General features: G+C 45.6%; 1 protein-coding gene across 2 annotated transcripts in view; it reads right to left on the reverse strand.

The window, feature by feature from the left end:
* The window catches only part of ttc27 (tetratricopeptide repeat domain 27), a 282,247-nt gene that overhangs the window by 70,978 nt on the left and 191,402 nt on the right, over window positions 1-19,867 (reverse strand). The window contains exons 14-17 of one of the 2 annotated variants that reach the window (XR_011595000.1): window positions 14,644-14,742; window positions 3,166-3,218; window positions 2,152-2,317; window positions 1,708-1,872 (exon numbers count right to left, since the gene is read on the reverse strand). Coding sequence is in view for 1 of the 2 variants with exons in the window: in XM_070889258.1 (XP_070745359.1) it covers window positions 2,152-2,317; window positions 3,166-3,218; window positions 14,644-14,742 (318 nt within the window). In the remaining variant the exon portion in view is untranslated. The remainder of the gene's footprint in view (window positions 1-1,707; window positions 1,873-2,151; window positions 2,318-3,165; window positions 3,219-14,643; window positions 14,743-19,867) is intronic. The other variant, XM_070889258.1, reaches the window with a different exon arrangement.

Here is a 19,867-nt window from a genome sequence, read left to right on the forward strand (position 1 = left end):
TTGGTGAGGCCACACCTAGAGCACTGCGTACAGTTTTGGTCTCCGTATTTAAGGAGGGAAATACTTGCATTGGAGGCTGTTCAGAGAAGGTTCACGATTGATTCCTGAGATGGGGGGGTTGGCTTATGAAGAAAGCTGAGCAGGTTGGGCCAGTACTCATTGGAGTTCAGAAGAATGAGAGGTGATCTTATTGAGACATACAAGATAATGAGGGGGCTCGATAAGGTAGATGCAGAGAGGATATTTCCACTCATAGGGGAAACTAAAACTAGGGGACATAGTCTTAGAATAAGGGAGTGCCCAATTAAAACTGAGATGAGGAGGAATTTCTTCTCAGAGGGTTGTAAATCTGTGGAATTCTCTGCTCCAGAGAGCTGTGGAGGCTGGGTCATTGAATATATTTAAGGTGGAGATAGACAGATTTTTGAGCGATAAGGGAGTAAAGGGTTATGGGGGGTGGGCAGGGAAGTGGAGCTGAGTCCATGATCAGATCAGCCATGATCTTATTGAATGGCGGAGCAGGCTCGAGGGGCCAAATTACCTACTCCTGCTCCTATTTCGTATGTTTTTATGTTCTTAAGCCATTTTCTAATTTCGCAAACAAAATCAAAATACTGCGGATGGTGTAAATCTGAGCCAGAAACAGAGAATGCTGGAAATACTCAGCAGGTCAGGCAGCATCTGTGGAGAGAGAGAGAGAGTTAATGTTTCAGGTCAATGATCTTCTGACGAAAGGTCACCATCCTGAAATGTTAACTCTCTTTCTCTCTCCACAGATGCGGCCTAACTTGCTCGGAACTCCTTCACGGCAAACGCGCCAAAGGTGGGCAGAGGAAACATTACAAGGACACCGTCAAAGCCTCCCCGATAAAGTGCAACATCCCCACTGGCACCTGGGAGTCTTTGGCCAAAGACCGCCCTAAGTGGAGAAAGTGCATCTGGGAGGGCGCTGAGCACTATCGTCGAGAGCATGCAGAAATCAAGTGCAGACAGCGGAAGTAGTGTGCGGCAAACCTGTCCCACCCTCCCTTACCCACAACGACTATCTGTCCCACCTGTGACAGGGACTGTGGCTCTCGTATTGGACTGTTCAGCCACCTAAGGACTCATTTTAAGAGTGGGTCGATTCCGAGGGACTGCCTATGATGATGATGAACTTGCTGAGTATTTCCAGCATTTTCTGTTTCTATTGATAATTTCTTGGGTTTTTTTTGGATTGCAGTCGATTTTATTGCTTCTACAATTTCATGGTAATAAAACATAAAGTCAACATCCCATGATCCCCTCCACATTCGAGCTGATGTGTGCACAGCTGCTCAATAAACTTGGAAGCGATGGATTTCTTTGATTTTACCCCATAGCAGTCACAGTGAGAAATTTACAGTGAAATGGTTTGTAGATGTCATAGGCTGCAAAACCTCTGTGGTACTTCTGGCACTTCAGTGCTCCCAGGCTTTAAAGAAATGTTCAAGGATGTGTGTGCAAGAAGTGCAGAAAGCATGAGTAAATGTGAAAAGTGGAAGTATCATTAGCAACTCCTTTACAGAGGAGCTGCATGACTCAGCCAGTGTTTACCTCATAACCCACACTTTTATTATCCTACTCTTACAAGAGAAAGACAATTAGTCACATTCAGATCCTAAATTTGTGGTTTCTGCACTTGCCCCTTCATAAAGTGCAACAGATATAATTTCCTTTATTCAGTACCTGAGAAAACATCTAGAGATGAATCCTCCAGTTAACAGAAAATATTTCTTCTTGGTGTAAACGCACACACCATTGTTATCCGGAGGGAATTCCGCTACTGATAAACACTGGGTGGCTGGCACCATCCGACTGTCAGTAACATTTATTCTAGTTTCTTGTTCTGAACTGTCAGTTAAACACACATCAAGGTTAAACTTCAGGTTGGAAACTTTTTTGATTTTCATGCAGAAGAGTGTTATTTAGCAGTAAAAGCCTTTAAAAATATATATAGTCAAAGGAAACATTGCTTAGAGTTCAAGGAGCAAATCAGGACATGCACAAAGTAATCACTGACCAGCAACTTAAACACCTCCTCACTTTATCAATCGATGGGTCGTATTCAAATTGTAGACTAAAACAGAAAGCAAAATGCAGACACAATTTAAGAAGACCAGAAGGACTCACCTGGACATCTTTGTACTTGTCTTTTAAATCCATGAGTCGATGGTATGCCTTAATGGCTTCGTTGAACTCGCCAACGTCTATGCAGGTAAGAATGTAGTTCTCCCAGATCTGCCAATGCTCATAATTGCATTTAATGGCTTCCTGGAGTGATCGCAGAGCTTTATTTCTGTGTAAGACGGAATTATGCAACAAATCAGTCATCGGGCTGCTTGATATTATGGCTCTTCTACATTATACCCATGCACTGAATCATTGAATGTAACTGGCCAGAGTCATCATCATAGGCAGTCCCTCGGAATCGAGGAAGACTTGCTTCCACTCCCGAAGTGAATTCTTTGGTGGCTGAACCAGAGTAGTGAAGTGAGGGAACATAGTTTTCACTGCTGCCTACTAATTGAGATCAACAGGCAACAGGTCCTGATTCAGTGATTGACATCCATAGGCAACAGCCAGGAGACCATCGCCAGTTAACCTTACAAAGGAAGACTTTCTTATTCTGCTCAAAAGGGGATAGAAAATCTTCCCCTTCTTTAAAGTAAGTATGGTCCAAGGATACAGTAACAGAAATATTGATCTAGGTTTGTGCGACAAGGAGTGCCCCTCGGGTTTCAGTAGTGCAATCTGTACAACCTGTCTTAATTCTGTGTGTAAACCTTAGGTCAATGGCGCATGGCTATGACACTCAATGGCACACAATACTGTGTTAAATCAATCAATGTTGTGGACAAGGCACGAGGAACAAAGATCAGACTATTTAGACAATGTTACTTGTAACAATACGTTTCCAAAGCAAAATCACATATCTAAGCTATGCGTTGTCAGGGAAGGCCTATTTGTCATAGACAATCCTGTTTGAATTATATTTGTTTCAATTCAAACACTTAAATAAGGTCAGAAAGACTTAAAAGTGATTCTACATTAAGTATAAAACTTATGAAAATATTAATTATCCTTTATTAAGTCAAATTGCTATTGTTGGGTCTCACAATAACAGGAAGCATGCCAATGACTTACTTTTCCTTTAATCGGATATATGCCGTTGATAGATTGTTCCAAGCTTCTGCATTCTAAAAACAGAAACAAGTAGGTAGAATGAATCCACACCTTCAACTTGACATCAAATAGGGGCACTGGTTACATATCTGCCCAATGAGACTATTTAACGGCAACTGATGGGTCAATACATTTGCAACAGTTAACTCAGCATCAGTATAGCCCTAATTATTCAGATTAAAAGTTTGGTCAATAAATACAGCAATAAATTTGTGCCAAAACTAAGTTGTACCAAGAATAACAAAAACTGGAAGCATGCTGCAAGACCGTATTACATCTGGTGCTTAGGTCATTTTGATTTTTAAACTTTTGTTGGTTCCCTAGCAGCCGCAGTTTTCAAAATCAACTGTACTTCATTATAATGGAAAAGCTGGAAACATGAAATGGTCTAAAAGTTGGCGTTTCCTGCAAGTTAACTGAATGTTCTGGTTCAAACGTATACCACATGGGGCATATAATATTCCATTCCACTCAATCTTTCTCTGTAATTGTTCACATGATCTCCAATTTCATGTTTGTCACGGTGAGGAATGTCAGTACTTGGAGCATTCTCTTACGTCTGGTGCCCATTGTCTGTACCGACCACTTCCAGAGCACGGAACACTCGCTCAGTAAAGCTCCCTCTACTCTGCCCAACAATGTGCCTCAGCCTCACAGCAGCAACCCCTACTGAATGGGTGTGACATTTTCCAGATCTGTCAGACCAAAGTAAGGTTGGCAATTTGCTCTGTGGGCCTGTGGTGATTAGGAACTGAATAAATACTATGCAAATCATATAACCATTGACGCTTACAGGAGCAGAAGTGGACGAGATATATATACCATTTTCACCTAGATTGAAATTCCAGCATTGAAGATGTCCACCACCCAATTCTCCATTTACAATATCTTTGATGTATAATTAAAATGATTAGAAATAAATGATCCTATTTTCGTATCAATCTAAATAGAATCCAGCATCATTATTTTGCATATAAACTGCAGAGGACATAATGCAGAATTAAATAATACGACTTCCCATACTTTGGTTTTGCAAAATACAGTAAATTGTTACAATGCATCCATTCTCCAGATACTTTTTCTCATGTCCAACACAATGGCACCACTTCCACAGGCAACCCTCGCTTCCTACAAACCAACTTGTGACCTTGTGTGCAAAGTAATGTGTGCCAGGGAACAATAAACCCTTTTATCGTAAATATATACTCTAATAAACAATAACACCAGACCTCTCCATGGGACGGATAAACAACACTGTAATAGACTGTATATATCTCAGGCGGCAAACCACAAATTAGTTATTAAGTTAAAATTAAACAGAAGCAACAGCAAAACCAGTAGATTTGACTAGATTAGTGTAAAATACTTGATTTCTGACCAGTACTTTAAACTAATTTCCAAATAATAAAGCTCACGAAACTTCAAGAATTCTTGTAACTTGGGGCGCACGTCTGCGATGAAAAGTCTGCAAGTGAAATGATTCAACTGCCTGGTATTATCATCCTTGTTTTCAAATCCCGCCATGGCCTCGTCCCTCCCTATCTCCCCCAGCTCTACAACCCTCCGAGATATTTGCGCTCCTCCAATTCTGGCCTCTTGACATTCCGGATTTTAATCACTCCACCATTGGCGGCAGTGCCTTCAGTTTCCATTTCCCTCCCTAAACCTCTCCACGTCTCTTTGCTCCTTTAAAACGCTCCTTAAAGCCTACCTCTTTGACCAAGCTGTCCTAATATCTCCACATGTGGCTCGGTGTCAAATTTTATTTGATAATGCTCCTGTGAAGCGCTTTGGGAAGTATTACTATGTTAAAGGTGCTATATAAATACAAGTTGTTGTTGTGGTGGTGGTGCTAAAACGGAAATTAAGCAACAATGTGCATTTATATGACACCTTTAAAATGACCCAAGGCACTTAAATCAGTGACATTTGGCCACAGCTATACCCAGTTTATAGTTCAAAGTTCGAACAGAGAGAAAGGAATATCAAGAAGGCATCTCAATTAAATACAGCTTCCAATCACAGTAGGGTGCAAAGACAATAGCCATTCTGGTTAAAAACGTCCAGCCATACAAACTGCTTCAGGACAAAGCAGACCCGAGTGTCTGATAAACAGGATCCTGTCGCCAATCACTTCATCCCGAATATAGAGATAGAAAACCTCGGACTCCTTCCTGCAGCCCAGCAATTGCAACTGCATGTTTCTACCATCTATATGTCCTTGATGACCGTCATCATCATCATAGACAGTCCCTTGAAATCAAGACTTGCTTCCACTCTAAAATGAGTTCTTCGGTGACTGAACAGTCCAATACTGGAATTACAGTCTGTGTCACAGGTGGGACAGACAGTCGTTGAAGGAAAGGGTGGGTGGGACTGGTTTGCTGCATACTCTTTCTGCTGCCTGCGCTTGCTTTCTGCATGCTCTCAGCGACGAGACTCGAGGTGTTCAGCGCCCACCCGGATGCACTTCCTCCACTTAGGGTGGTCTTTGGCCAAGGACCCCCAGGTGTCGGTGGAGATGTTGTATTTTATCAAGAAGGCTTTGAGGGTGTCCTTAAAACGTTTCCTCTGCCCACCTGGGGCTCGCTTGCCGTGTAGGAGTTCCGAGTAGAGCGCTTACTTTGGGAGTCGTGTGTCAGGCATGTGAACAATGTGGCCCGTCCAATGGAGCTTGTCGAGTGTGGTCAGTGCTTCGATGCTGGGGATGTTGCCTGATCGAAGACGCTAATGTTGGTGCATCTGTCCTCCCAGGGGATTTGCAGGATCTTGTGGAGACATCGCTGGTGGTTTTTCTCCAGCGATTTGCTGTGTCCACTGTATATGGTCCACGTCTCTGAGCCATACAGGAGGGCGGGTATCACTACAGCCCTGTGGACTATGATTTGAGGTCTGGTCTTCGAACACTCTTTCCCTCAGGCGGCCGAAGGCTGCACTGGCACACTGGAGGTTGTTGAAACTCCTCATCAATGTCTGCTTTTGTTGATAAAAGGCTCCCGAGGTATGGGAAATGGCCATGTTGTCCACGGCCGCGCCGTGGACCTTGATGACTGGCGGGCAGTGCTGTGCGGCAGGACAGGCTGGTGAAGGACCTATGTCTTACTAATGTTTAGCGTAAGGCCCATGCTTTCGTACGCCTCAGTAAATACGTCCACTATGTCCTGGAGTTCAGCCTCTGCATGTGCACAGACGCAGGCGTCGTCCGCGTACTGTAGCTCGATGACAGAGGTTGGGGTGGTCTTGGACCTGGCCTGGAGACGGCAAAGGTTGAACAGCTTCCCACTGGTTCTGTAGCTCCAGCAGGGAGCTTGTTGACCGTGAAGTGGAGCATGGCAGCGAGGAAGATTGAGAAGAGGGTTGGGGCGATGATGCAGCCCTGTTTGACCCTGGCCCGTACGTGGAGTGGGTCTGTAATGGATCCGTTGGTAAAGATCACGGTCTGCATGTCATCGTGGAGCAGGCGGAGGAAGTTGACGAACTTTTGGGGGCATCGAAACGGAGGATTCACGGTCATGGTCTACAGGGCTGTAATAATACCCACCCTCCTGTATGGCTCAGAGACATGGACCATGTACAGCAGACATCTCAAGTTGCTGGAGAAATACCACCAACGATGCCTCCGCAAGATCTTACAAATCCCCTGGGAGGACAGACGCACCAACATTAGTGTCCTCGTCCAGGCCAACATCCCCAGCATTGAAGCAGTGACCTCGCTTGATCAGCTCCGCATGCCAGACTCGAGACTCCCAAAGCAAGCGCTCTATTCGGAACTCCTTCATGGCAAACGAGCCAAAGGTGGACAGAGGAAATGTTACAAGGACACTCTCAAAGCCTCCCTGATAAAGTGCAACATCCCCACCGACAGCTGGGAGTCCCAGGCCAAAGACCGCCCTAAGTGGAGGAAGTGCATCCAGGAGGGCGTTGAGCGCCTCGAGTCTCATCGTCGAGTGCATGCAGAAAACAAGCGCAGGCAGCGGAAAGAATGTGCAGCAAACCTGTCCCACCCTCCCTTACCCTCAACTACTGCCTGTCCCACCTGTGGCAGGGACTGTGGCTCTCGTATTGGACTGTTCAGCCACTTAAGGACTCATTCTAAGAGTGGAAGCAAGTCTTCCTCGATTCGGTGGGACTGCCTATGATAATGATGATGATGATACGACCATGAGCTTGGTGCCAGATTTGAGGGTCTGATCTTTGAACACTCTCTTCCTCAGGCAGCCGAAGGCTGCGCTGGTGCACTGGAGGCGGTGTTGAACCTTGTCGGTGATGACCAACCACCTGGACAGCTCACCAGCCCTTGTGAAGTGGCTTCAATACACAGGATAAGTGTTTATTCCAGGTACACGCAAAAGTGCTGCTTGTAAGAAGTAGTAATCAAATTAAAGTGCTCAGCAGATTGCCAGCTGCCACAATTCCATAAACTATTACAAAATGATCACACGGAATTACATAGAAACAAGCCATTCTGGCCATCTGGTCCATGCTGCTGTGTTTATGCTCCACACAAACCTCCTCCCACCCTACTTCATCTAACCCCATGGACGTAACCTTCTATTCCTTTTCCCTCATGTGTTTATCTAGCTTCCCCTTACATGCATCTATGCTATTCGCCTCAACTACTCCCTGTGGTAGCAAATTCCACATTCTAACCCCTCTCTGGGTAGGGTAGTTTCTCCTGAATTCCCGACTGGTTTTATTGGTGATTTTCTTGTACTTATGGCCCCTAGTTTTGGACTTTTCCCCCAAATCTGGTCTGTCACAGCAAACACTTTCAAACTGGCAGCCAAACACTTGATCGTGGGATAAATTCTGTCCATTCTACCTCAATATCCTGCCAGTTTGGATCAAAACTTGTTGTGTAATATCTTCCACTATTCTACCCCTCTAATGCTGAAACTTAAATAAAAATAATTAAAACACAACAAAGGCAGCCAAGATAAACACCAGGAATATTTAACGATACACAGAAGGAGGCAGCTTTTAAAGCCAGTTCTTTATCTAATACTCAAATTATTTAAAATTGGTACAAGTCCATTGTGTACAAAGCATTGGCAGTAAATTGTGCTTGACAAACAAACAGGGTTAGTTTATGTGTCCCAACGTGGGGAAGCAGCAGAAATAGAGCAAGTTAGACACATCCAGCATTGCAGATTGGAACACCAGCACAAGAAAGCACTGAGCAAACAAGGGGGCATTTGGCCCGTTTAGCCTACTCCTTGCACAATGTGCAATCCGCTCCATCCAACTCATTTATCTCCAGTAGAATGGATAATGGGGATCGCTGAATATAACTGCAGCATGTCTACTTAGCCTACGAAGCATACACCAGACATCTCTCACTGGTCGTTCACCATGATTGAACATTTCCATTGTCACAGCAGCTCAGAAACTATTCTCATCATCATAGGCAGTCCCTCGGAATCGGGGAAGACTTGCTTCCACTCCCAAAGTGAGTTCTTTGATGGCTGAACAGTCCTATTCTATAAGGTATTTGACCATCATGATCTGTGCTTAGCTTCATAATCTTCAATCTCATTCTTAAATGGCTGTTTATCCAGCATTTAAAAAAAAATTAACCTGGGGCAGACAATAATCAAGGGAATAATGGAGGCATGTGAAAAAGGAACGGAAGTAATCATGGGGGATTTTAACCTACATATCGATTGGTCAAATCAAATCACACGGGGTAGCCTGGAGGAGGAATTCATAGAATGCATACGAGATTGTTTCTTAGAACAGTATGTTACAGAACCTACAAGGGAGCAAGCTATCTTAGATCTGGTCCTGTGTAATGAGACAGGAATAATAAACGATCTCCTAGTAAAAGATCCTCTCGGAATGAGTGATCACAGTATGGTTGAATTTGTAATACAGATTGAGGGTGAGGAAGTAGTGTCTCAAACGAGCGCACTATGCTTAAACAAAGAGGACTACAGTGGGATGAGGGCAGAGTTGGCTAAAGTAGACTGGGAACACAGACTAAATGGTGGCACAATTGAGGAACAGTGGAGGACTTTTAAGGAGCTCTTTCATAGTGCTCAACAAAAATATATTCCAATGAAAAAGAAGGGCGGTAAGAGAAGGGATAACCAGCCGTGGATAACCAAGGAAATAAAGGAGAGTATCAAACTAAAAACCAATGAGTATAAGGTGGCCAAGGTTAGTGGGAAACTAGAAGATTGGGAAAATGTTAAACGACAGCAAAGAATGACGAAGAAAGCAATAAAGAAAGGAAAGATAGATTACGAAAGTAAACTTGCGCAAAACATAAAAACAGATAGTAAAAGCTTTTACCGATATATAAAACAGAAAAAGTGACTAAAGTAAATGTTGGTTCCTTAGAAGATGAGAAGGGGGATTTAATAATGGGAAATGTGGAAATGGCTGAGACTTTAAACAATTATTTTGCGTTGGTCTTCACAGTGGAAGACACAAAAACCATGCCAAAAATTGCTGGTCACGGGAATGTGGGAAAGGAGGACCTTGAGACAATCACTATCATTGGGGGGTAGTGCTGGATAGGCTAATGGGACTCAAGGTAGACAAGTCCCCTGGTCCGGATGAAATGCATCCCAGGGTATTAAAAGAGATGGCGGAAGTTATAGCAGATGCGTTGGTTATAATCTACCAAAGTTCTCTGGACTCTGGGGAGGTACCAGCGGATTGGAAAGCAGCTAATGTAACGCCTCTGTTTAAAAAAGGGGGCAGACAAAAGGCAGGTAACTATAGGCCGGTTAGTTTAACATCTGTAGTGGGGAAAATGCTTGAAACTATCATTAAGGAAGAAATAGCGGGACATCTAGATAGGAATAGTGCAATCAAGCAGACGCAGCATGGATTCATGAAGGGGAAATCATGTTTAACTAATTTACTGGAATTCTTTGAGGATATAACTAGCACGGTGAATAGAGGTGTACCGATGGATGTGGTGTATTTAGATTTCCAAAAGGCATTCGATAAGGTGCCACACAAAAGGTTACTGCAGAAGATGAAGGTACACGGAGTCAGAGGAAATGTATTAGCATGGATAGAGAATTGGCTGGCTAACAGAAAGCAGAGAGTCGGGATAAATGGGTCCTTTCCGGTTGGAAATCGGTGATTAGTGGTGTGCCACAGGGATCGGTGCTGGGACCACAACTGTTTACAATATACATAGGTGACCTGGGAGAGGGGACAGAGTGTAGTGTAACAAAATTTGCAGATGACACAAAGATTAGTGGGAAAGCGGGTTGTGTAGCGGACACAGAGAGGCTGCAAAGAGATTTAGATAGGTTAAGCGAATGGGCTAAGGTTTGGCAGATGGAATACAATGTCGGAAAATGTGAGGTCATCCACCTTGGAAAAAAAAATAGTAAAAGGGAATATTATTTGAATGGGGAGAAATTACAACATGCTGCAGTGCAGAGGGACCTGGGGGTCCTTGTGCATGAATCCCAAAAATTTAGTTTGCAGGTGCAGCAGGTAATCAGGAAGGCGAATGGAATGTTGGCCTTCATTGCGAGAGGGATAGAGTACAAAAGCAGGGAGGTCCTGCTGCAATGTATCGGGTATTAGTGAGGATGCACCTGGAGTACTGCATGCAGGTTTGGTCATCTTACTTAAGGAAGGATATACTAGCTTTGGAGGGGGTACAGAGACGATTCACTAGGCTGATTCCGGAGATGAGAGGGTTACCTTATGATGATAGATTGAGTAGACTGGGTCTTTACTCGTTGGAGTTCAGAAGGATGAGGGGTGATCTTATAGAAACATTTAAAATAATGAAAGGGATAGACAAGATAGAGGCAGAGAGGTTGTTTCCACTGGTCGGGGAGACTAGAACTAGGGGGCACAGCCTCAAAATACGGGGGAGCCAATTTAAAACCGAGTTGAGAAGGAATTTCTTCTCCCAGAGGGTTGTGAATCTGTGGAATTCTCTGCCCAAGGAAGCAGTTGAGGCTAGCTCATTGAATGTATTCAAATCACAGATAGATAGATTTTTAACCAATAAGAGAATTAAGGGTTACGGGGAGCGGGCGGGTAAGTGGAGCTGAGTCCACGGCCAGATCAGCCATGATCTTGTTGAATGGCGGAGCAGGCTCGAGGGGCTAGATGGCCTACTCCTGTTCCTAATTCTTATGTTCTTATGTTCTGTCACAGGTGGGACAGATAGTCATTGAGGCAAAGGGTGGCCAGGGAGCCTGGTTTGCCGCACGCTCCTTCCACTGTCTGCGCTTGATTTCTGCATGCTCTCGGCGACGAGGCTCGAGGTGCTCAGCGCCCTCTCGAATGCACTTCCTCCACTTAGGGCGGTCTATGGCCAGGAACCCCCAGGTGTCAGTGGGAATGTCGCACTTTACCAGGGAGGCTTTGAGGGTGTCCTTGTAATGTTTCCTTTGCCCGCCTTTGGTTCGTTTGCCATGGACGGGTTCAGAGTAGAGCACTTGTTTTGGGAGTCTCGTGTCTGGCATGTGAACTATGTGGCCTGCCCAGCGGAGCTGATCAAGTGTAGTCAGTGCTTCAATGCTGGGGGTGTTGGCCTGGACGAGGACGCTAATGTTTGTGCGTCTGTCCTCCCAGAGGATTTGCAGGATCTTGTGGAGACATCGCAGGTGGTATTTCTCCAGCGACTTGAGGTGTCTACTGTATATGGTCCATGTCTCTGAGCCATACAGGAGGGCGGGTATTACTACAGCCCTGTAGACCATGAGCTTGGTGACAGTTTTTGAGAGCCTGGTCTTCAAACACTCTTTTCTTCAGGCGGCCGAAGGCTGCACTGGCGCACTGGAGGCGGTGTTGGATCTCGCCGTCAATGCCTGCTCTTGTTTATAGGAGGCTCCCGAGATAGGGGAAGTGGTCCACGTTGTCCAGGGCCACGCCATGGATCTTGATGTCTGGGGGGCAGTGCTGTGTGGTGAGGACAGGCTGGTGGAGGACCTTTGTCTTACTAATGTTTAGCGTAAGGCCCATGCTTTCATACGCCTCGGTAAATACGTCAACTATGTCCTGGAGTTCAGCCTCTGTGTGTGCACAGACACAGGCGTCGACAACAGAGATTGGGGAGGTCTTGGACCTGGCCTGGAGATGGCAAAGGTTGAACAGCTTCCCACTGGTTCTGTAGTTTAGTTCCACTCCAGCAGGGAGCTTATCAACTGTGAGGTGGAGCATAGCACCGAGGAAGATTGAGAAGAGGGTTGGGGCGATGACGCAGCCCTGCTCGACCCCGGTCCGGACATGAATTGGGTCTGTGATGGATCCGTTGGTGAGGATCACGGCCTGCATGTCGTCATGGAGCAGGCGGAGGATGGTGACGAACTTTTGGGGGCATCTGAAACAGAGAGGACGCTCCATAGACCCTCGCGGTTGACAGTGTTAAAGGCCTTTGTCAGGTCGAAGAAGGCCATATATAAGGCTTGGCGCTGTTCCCAGCATTTTTCCTGCAGCTGTCGCGCTGCAAAAATCATGTCCGTTGTGCCCCGGAAGGGACGAAATCCGCACTGTGACTCCGGGAGGAGCTCCTCGGCCACGGGGAGAAGATGGTTGAGGAGGACTCTGGTGACGACTTTCTCAGTGGTTGACAGCAGGGAGATTCCTCTGTAGTTGGCGCAGACGGATTTATCCCCTTTTTTAAAGATGGTCACGACAATAATGGGTACAGTGATATAGTGGTTATATAATTTAACTGGTAATCTCGTTAAAAGAATCTGGAAATAAAAAGCTGGTATCAGTAAAAAGTGACCATGAAGCTGTCAGATTGTCGTAAAAACCCACCTGGTTCACTGATGTCCTTTCGGGAAAGAAACCTGCTGTCCTTACCCAGTCTGGCCTATATGTGACTCCAGTCCCACAGCAATGTGGTTGAGTCTTAACTCTCCTCCGAAATGGCCCAGCAAGCCACTCAGTTATACCAAACCGCTACGACAAAGTCACCACAAGAACTGCAGCGGTGCAAGAAGACAGCTCACCACCAGCTTCTCATGGGCAATAAATGCCTGCCATGCCAGCGATGCCCACATCCCGTAAAGGAATACAGAAATTAAAACTGCTCCAGAAATAAACATCGGCGCTCCCCATAACTCATGAAACCAGGTCAACTGAGGGAGGAATGAGACCCGACATGGTGGATCCACTACAAGCAAAGGATTTCACGGCATTTCAACACATAGATAGGGTTTCAATAGAAAGGGCTCCCGCTGGATTTTCTTTCCCCTCCAATCACAAGCACAAAACCATCAGATTAGTCGGGCTGTTCCAGTCTCTATTTTTATTTATTTTTTAAACAAGAAAGTGCTCATGGCAGTGCTGGTGACAAATCGGCAGAAGCTGTGCTCTTTGTGAAAACTAATGGGCTGTTCTTATTAAACTGTGCAAGTAAGTGGCATATTGGGCTGGGAGCCATCAGGATTCAAAATCAAAATATTTACAGAAAAATAAAGTGGAAATGTATTTCATAGAATTGCTCTGTGACAGTTTTAGCCACAGCATAAATATACCATTCAGAATGATTCGCAATTCTATTGCACATCAATGGGTAATGAATTAAAACATATTAGGTTCTTGAATCATCATCTGAATTACTGTCAGGGCATTAGCTTATTTAATATGCAGTTAAAGTCCAGTCAAAGTTGAGAACATTCTCAGCCCCTCTCCTTTCCCCAGTGGAACAGGGATGTTAAACACACCATTAGTTAGACAGGTTCTTGGCAGTTAAGCCCAGCCATCAGACTAACATCAGTAATATTACCTTTTATTACATCTTGGTAACTTGTCTAAGTTACAATGTTGCTCCACATCTCCTGAATCACCATGGACTCTAATGTGCATTGGATTTAAACATTTTCTACAACCAAATTGGGTAGTTACAAATGATGCTGCAAGAATCTCAAACAATACAGAAGTATTCAAAAAATCAGTCCAGGCTATATGGTGAAATATTAGTACAGGTAGTACAATACACTATAAAATCCAGCATCATATTCATACAAAGATCAAATATCTTCACTATATGGGGTTTTGGGTAAAGGTACATTTCAAGGCACTTTATAGAGGCGAAACTTAAGGAGAAACTTAAGTGAAACATTCAAAATTCCAACCTCCGTCTATTTTTCCCTAAGCCTCTATGAAGTGCCTTGAGATTTTTCTGCATGAAGGAGTTATATAAAGGCCACATCAAATATTTGCCTTTCCCACATAATGCAGATTCAGACTCTTTTTTGAGTTTGGGTTTCATGCTGTATAGAGTGGGCAGGGGCACTGCTTCTGACAGACATAATAGCTAACAGGGCAATATTGCATTGCCAGAAAAGCACAGGAGTGGTGGAATATATACACACACCTGGATAGTTCAGCCAGGCTGCACCTTCAGACAAATGAAAAAAGAAATTGGCTCTTGTGTGCCACAATTCCTGCCTTTAAACCCATTTCTGTTTTAAGACAGGAGCCTTGCTGTGCTATACTTACATCAGGTTCCAACATCACGCATTTCTGAAATGCTTTTGCAGCACCTTCGTAGTTTTCCAATCGCAGATATGCACAGCCCAAAGAAAACCAAACTCCGAGCTGGAAAAAAACATAGATTGTATTTTAAGATGGGATTTTTACTATTAACGCCACCTGCAAGTCAAAAAAATCCTTGCTCCGTGTAACCCCGCAGTAATACACAGTAATACAGCTGTCAATATTCGAGCTGTAGTGGGGAATGCTAAACTTAATCGAATGATAACTTTCAATAACTTATTCATAAATCTAATTAAATTTTTTTCCCCCAATCTTCTTTCGCCCATCCCCTAAAGACAGTGACTGATGCAGGGGTAAAGTTCCATATGCGCCAGTCAGATACTTCACCTGTTGCGTGTAGGCAGAATGTGTAAGGTGGGCTTTTATGCTTGGTGGAGGCATCACAGCCTTCAGCCAACATACACACACGTATGTTTTCCCAAGATTGACAGAACGTAATTGGGAGCAGGAACCGCGGCTGATTTTCCTCATCCTTAAGCTTGGTACCAGGGCGGTGTTGGTACGGTGTAACCCATGCAATTGCATGGGGCCCCCTGAGCAGATCCGACCAGCAGGACTCGGTGCCGACACAAAGCCGGACGACCCCAGAACCTGCAAACTGTGCAGTCCAAGGGGGAGATCCGCAATCTGGCCGCACACTTAACAAGAACATAACATAAGAAATAGGAGCAGGAGTAGGTCATTTGGCCCCTCGAGCCTGCTCCGCCATTTAATAAGATCATGGTTCAGCATTGAAGCACTGACTACACTCAATCAGCTCTGCTGGGCAGGCCACATCGTCCGCATGCCAGACACAAGCCTCCCAAAGCAAGTGCTCTACTCAGAACTCCTTCACGGCAAACGAGCCAAAGGTCGGCAGCGGAAACGCTACGATACCCTCAAAGCCTCCCTAATAAATTGCAACATCCCCACTGACACCTGGAAGTCCCTGGCCCAAGACAGTCCTAAGGTGAGGAAGTGCATCCGAGAGGGCGCTGAGCACCTCGAATCTCAACGGCGAGAGCATACAGAAATCAAGCGCAGTCAGCGGAAAGAGCATGTGGCAAACCAGTGCCACCCACCCCTTCCCTCAACAACTATCTGTCCCATCTATGACAGAGTCTGTGGCTCTCGTATTGGACTGTTCAGCCACCAATGAACTCACTTCAGGAGTGGAAGCAAGTCTTCCTCGATTCCGAGGGACTGCCTATGATGATGATGATGATGATGATGGTTGATCTGATCCTGGGCTCAGCTCCACTTCCCTGCCCGCTCTCCATAACCCTTTACTCCCCTATCACTCAAAAATCTGTATATCTCCGCCGTAAATATATTCAGTGACTCAGCCTCCACAGCTCTCTGGGGCAGAGAATTCCATAGATTTACGAGAAGAAATTCCTCCTCATCTCAGTTCTAAATGGGCGGCCCCTTATTCTGAGACTATGCCATACACGTCATGCAACACCACAGGGATCCTCCCAACAGCAGTCGTGCAAGGGGGAGCCCTACCGTTAATGTGTTTGTGCAACTCATCCGTTTTGTTCCCCCCAAGCCAAACCTTTGCACAGTGTTCTGGCAAGGCAAACTCTGCCCCGTGCTCAGGGACAGTGTGGTTTCAACTGCACTGCTGCCCCGCTGGAGATCAACCAACATCACAGTGGAGCGAGTAAGCTGAGTTCACGGCCAGATCAGCCATGATCTTGTTGAATGGCGGAGCAGGCTCGAGGGGCTAGATGGCCTACTCCTGTTCCTAATTCTTATGTTATCAGATAGTGGACCTGGGAGTTTTCCGTTCTGTATGGTTTAGCAACACGCTACATGGTACACTTACCGACTGCGAAAGCCTCTCCACAAACTAAATCTTCTGCCAATTGCTTTAAAGCCTAAGCTGCTGACTGCAATCTTCAATTTCTGATCTGGTGCATGGTGTTACTTCTGCTCTTCGCAATACATTGAAACTACCATGGACAGTCCTGAGCTTCCTCACAATGGGCTCAATTTTCCCCAGGAGTTGCTCCGTTTTTTTGGGAGTAGGCTGCTTTTTCTGGCCTAACTTAAAAATCCCCAGTTTCCCCAATCAAGTTGCACCAGCGTAACTCACTTAGTTGCATTCTTTTTAAGTTCGTTTTTTTTCTCAAAAGGGGGCGTTACCAGCCACCTACGCCAGTTCTAGCCATTTAGGCAACTTTGGCCAGCTAATAGTTACTCCATTTCTACTTAGACCAGCATATGTGTCCACTCGAGAAAACCCTTGCAAAGAATTAAAGAAATCGACAGCAGATAAGTGCAGCAGATGCCCGGACAGCAGCAGCAGGAGAGGGGGAGAGAGAGGTGGGGGGAGAACAGAGAGAGAGAGGTGGGGGGAGAGAGAGAGAGAGAGGTGGGGGGAGAGAGAGAGAGAGGTGGGGGGAGAGAGAGAGGTTGGGGGAGAGAGAGAGGTGGGGGAAGGGAGAGAGAGAGGGGGCGGGGGAAGGGAGAGAGAGGGGGTGGGGGAAGGGAGAGAGAGGGGGTGGGGGAAGGGAGAGAGAGGGGGTGGGGGAAGGGAGAGAGAGGGGGTGGAGGGAGGGAGAGAGAGGGGGTGGGGGGAGGGAGAGAGAGGGGGTGGGGGGAGGGAGAGAGAGGGGGTGGGGGGAGGGAGAGAGAGCGGGTGGGGGGAAGCCTTTGACCAAGAGGGAGACGACAACTTGGCCTGGGCTAGGGACGGGAGAACTCACCGGCAGACAGGAGAACTCACAGAACGCACCGGCAGGCAGGAGAACGCACCGACAAGCCCTTCGGCCAGGGCTAGCGGCGGAAGAACACACCGGCAGGAGAATCGAACCGGTGGGGACCGAGAATGGGACTGGAACCAGCAAGCCCTTCCAGCAGGGTTGGAGGGAAGTTGCTATTATGTGTTTTTCAATTCTTTTTGTGTGCTGCAAGGTGGCTGTATGCTTGCGTCCCTGGTTACCATGGCAGCCTGATCTTTCTAGCGCAGATCAAGGCTTCACCCCCTTGGGTTAGGCCACGCCAAAATGAAGAGATCCTAAGGGGAAACTTACAACACTTTTTTTTGCCGTACTTGGGCCACAAAAAAATCGTCCGTAACTCTTCAAGTACGCCAAAAAAATGCTTTGGGGAAAATTGAGCCCGAGATCCCAATTGCAGTAGGATGGGCCCAGAATTTACATAGTAATGCGGCTGAGAGAGACAATGATTATCGGACGTCCGTTTTTTTGATAAGTGCTTCAAAACACCAATTACTGGCTAACAGGACCTTCCCCAAGCTGGCAATTTGATATCCGATACATTGTTCATAGCGGAGATTAGAATCTGTGTGCCTCAGTTGTCCAGATTTAAGCTAACAACAAACCATACTACCCGGTTCTGTGTTGCTCTCCAGGCAGTGGAAGCAGAGCAATAGTGTCAAAATTTTGGTTTAATTTTTGATGTTGCTGAAGATTAACAAAAGGAGTGTGTTTTTTTTAATGGGGATTGTAAAGTTGATAGTTCCAGTTCTCTTCGGCAAGATGTGGTTGCCATTGGTTTCCACCTCCGTAACATTGCCCGAGTCCGTCCCTGCCTCAGCTCATCGGCTTCTGAAATCCTCACCCATGCCTTTGTTACCCCTAGACTTGACCCCTATTGCAATGCTCCCCTGATCAACCTCCCATCTTCCACCCTCCATAAACCAAAGCGCTGCTGCCCGTATCTTAATCGCACCAAATCCCATTCATCCATCACCCCTGTGCTCGCTGACCAATGTTGGCTCCCGGACGGGCAACGCCTCGATTTTAAAATGTTCCTCCTTGTTTTCAAATCTCTCCCCATCTCTTTAACCTCCTCCAGTCTTACAACCCTCCGAGATCTCAACGCTCCTCCAATTCTGGGTTCTTGCGCAACACCGATTTTAATCGCTCCACCATTGGTGGCCGTGCCTTCAGCTGCCTGGGCCCTAAGCTCTGGAATTCCATCCTGAAACTTCTCCGCCTCTCTTTGCTCCTGTAAGACGCTCCTTGAAATCTACCTCTTTGACCAAGCTTTTGATTGCCTGTCCCAATACTTCCTTACGTGGCTTGGTGTCAAATTTTGTTTGATGATGCTCCTGTGAAGCGCCCTGGGATGTTTTACTATGTTAAAAGCACTATATAGATACAAGTTGTCTACAGAAGACAAACAAACTGAGTTGCCTTTTTAAAGGCATTTCCTCCACTAGCTCCCCCAGTTTACCCTTTTAACCCTAACACCAACATCACTTCTTGAGATCTACCAATTTGTTAAACATCACCCAGCATTGACAAGCTCCAAGTAGAACCAAATACCATCAAACCAGCAGCCAGCTAATGGATGGGACTTCATGACATAACTGCCAGATGGCTAAAAAAAAAAAGTGTCATAAACGAACAAGTCTTTTTAAAAAATAACAGACATCATTAAATCTAAACCATCATTCACCCCAGCAAGTTTTTAAAAAAAAAACAGTTCCACAGTTCCCAGACCACAAATCTGCTACACAGGCCAACATGCATTTCAAGCATCTGGATGTTATGGGTTTACGGTTGAGGGAATGGAATGATAGTTGACAAGTGTGGTTTTGGCCACAAATGAATAAAAACATGCTAAAATCAAATTTCAAGGAAATCAAAGCCGTTCAGACAGGAGATTCCTCCTGTACACTATTTGAAGGGGGGCACCGTGAGTGGAAGTTCAGAGAATCTTAAGGCTGTACCACATCGCTAATCCATCCAACTATTCAGCAGCAAGTGGTTGCACTGGATGTCCAAGGCACATCGTTGCAACTGTCAATGGACTGGCTTAAGGCAACAGAAAGAACGACTTGCACTTTACTGGAAAAAAAGGTATTTTTGCAATTCACTGACGAGTTTCAAACACTTGTCAAGCTGACAGAGTTAAGCAAATAATTCTTTGCTTGCTGCAGACTATCGTGTGCGATCATTTTTAATGGAACTAAAATCCAAGCCTTTTGTTCGAAACCAGCAGACTTTGTAATTAATGTATAGGCGTTACAAAAGGTGCCGTTAATTTTGACTGACAGCGAGGTGATATCAAACAGACGCTATTTACCTTCATGGCAGACTAGGTCATGTGACTATGTCTAGGATCACTTTACTCTTTCTCCCACTCAGAATGGCCAAGAACAGTCAACACACTTACCCAAGGGAGCCACAGTTAAGCTATCCAGCAGACA

This window comes from Pristiophorus japonicus, chromosome 9 (assembly GCF_044704955.1).
Source record: "Pristiophorus japonicus isolate sPriJap1 chromosome 9, sPriJap1.hap1, whole genome shotgun sequence".
NCBI classification, from domain to species: domain Eukaryota; kingdom Metazoa; phylum Chordata; class Chondrichthyes; family Pristiophoridae; genus Pristiophorus; species Pristiophorus japonicus.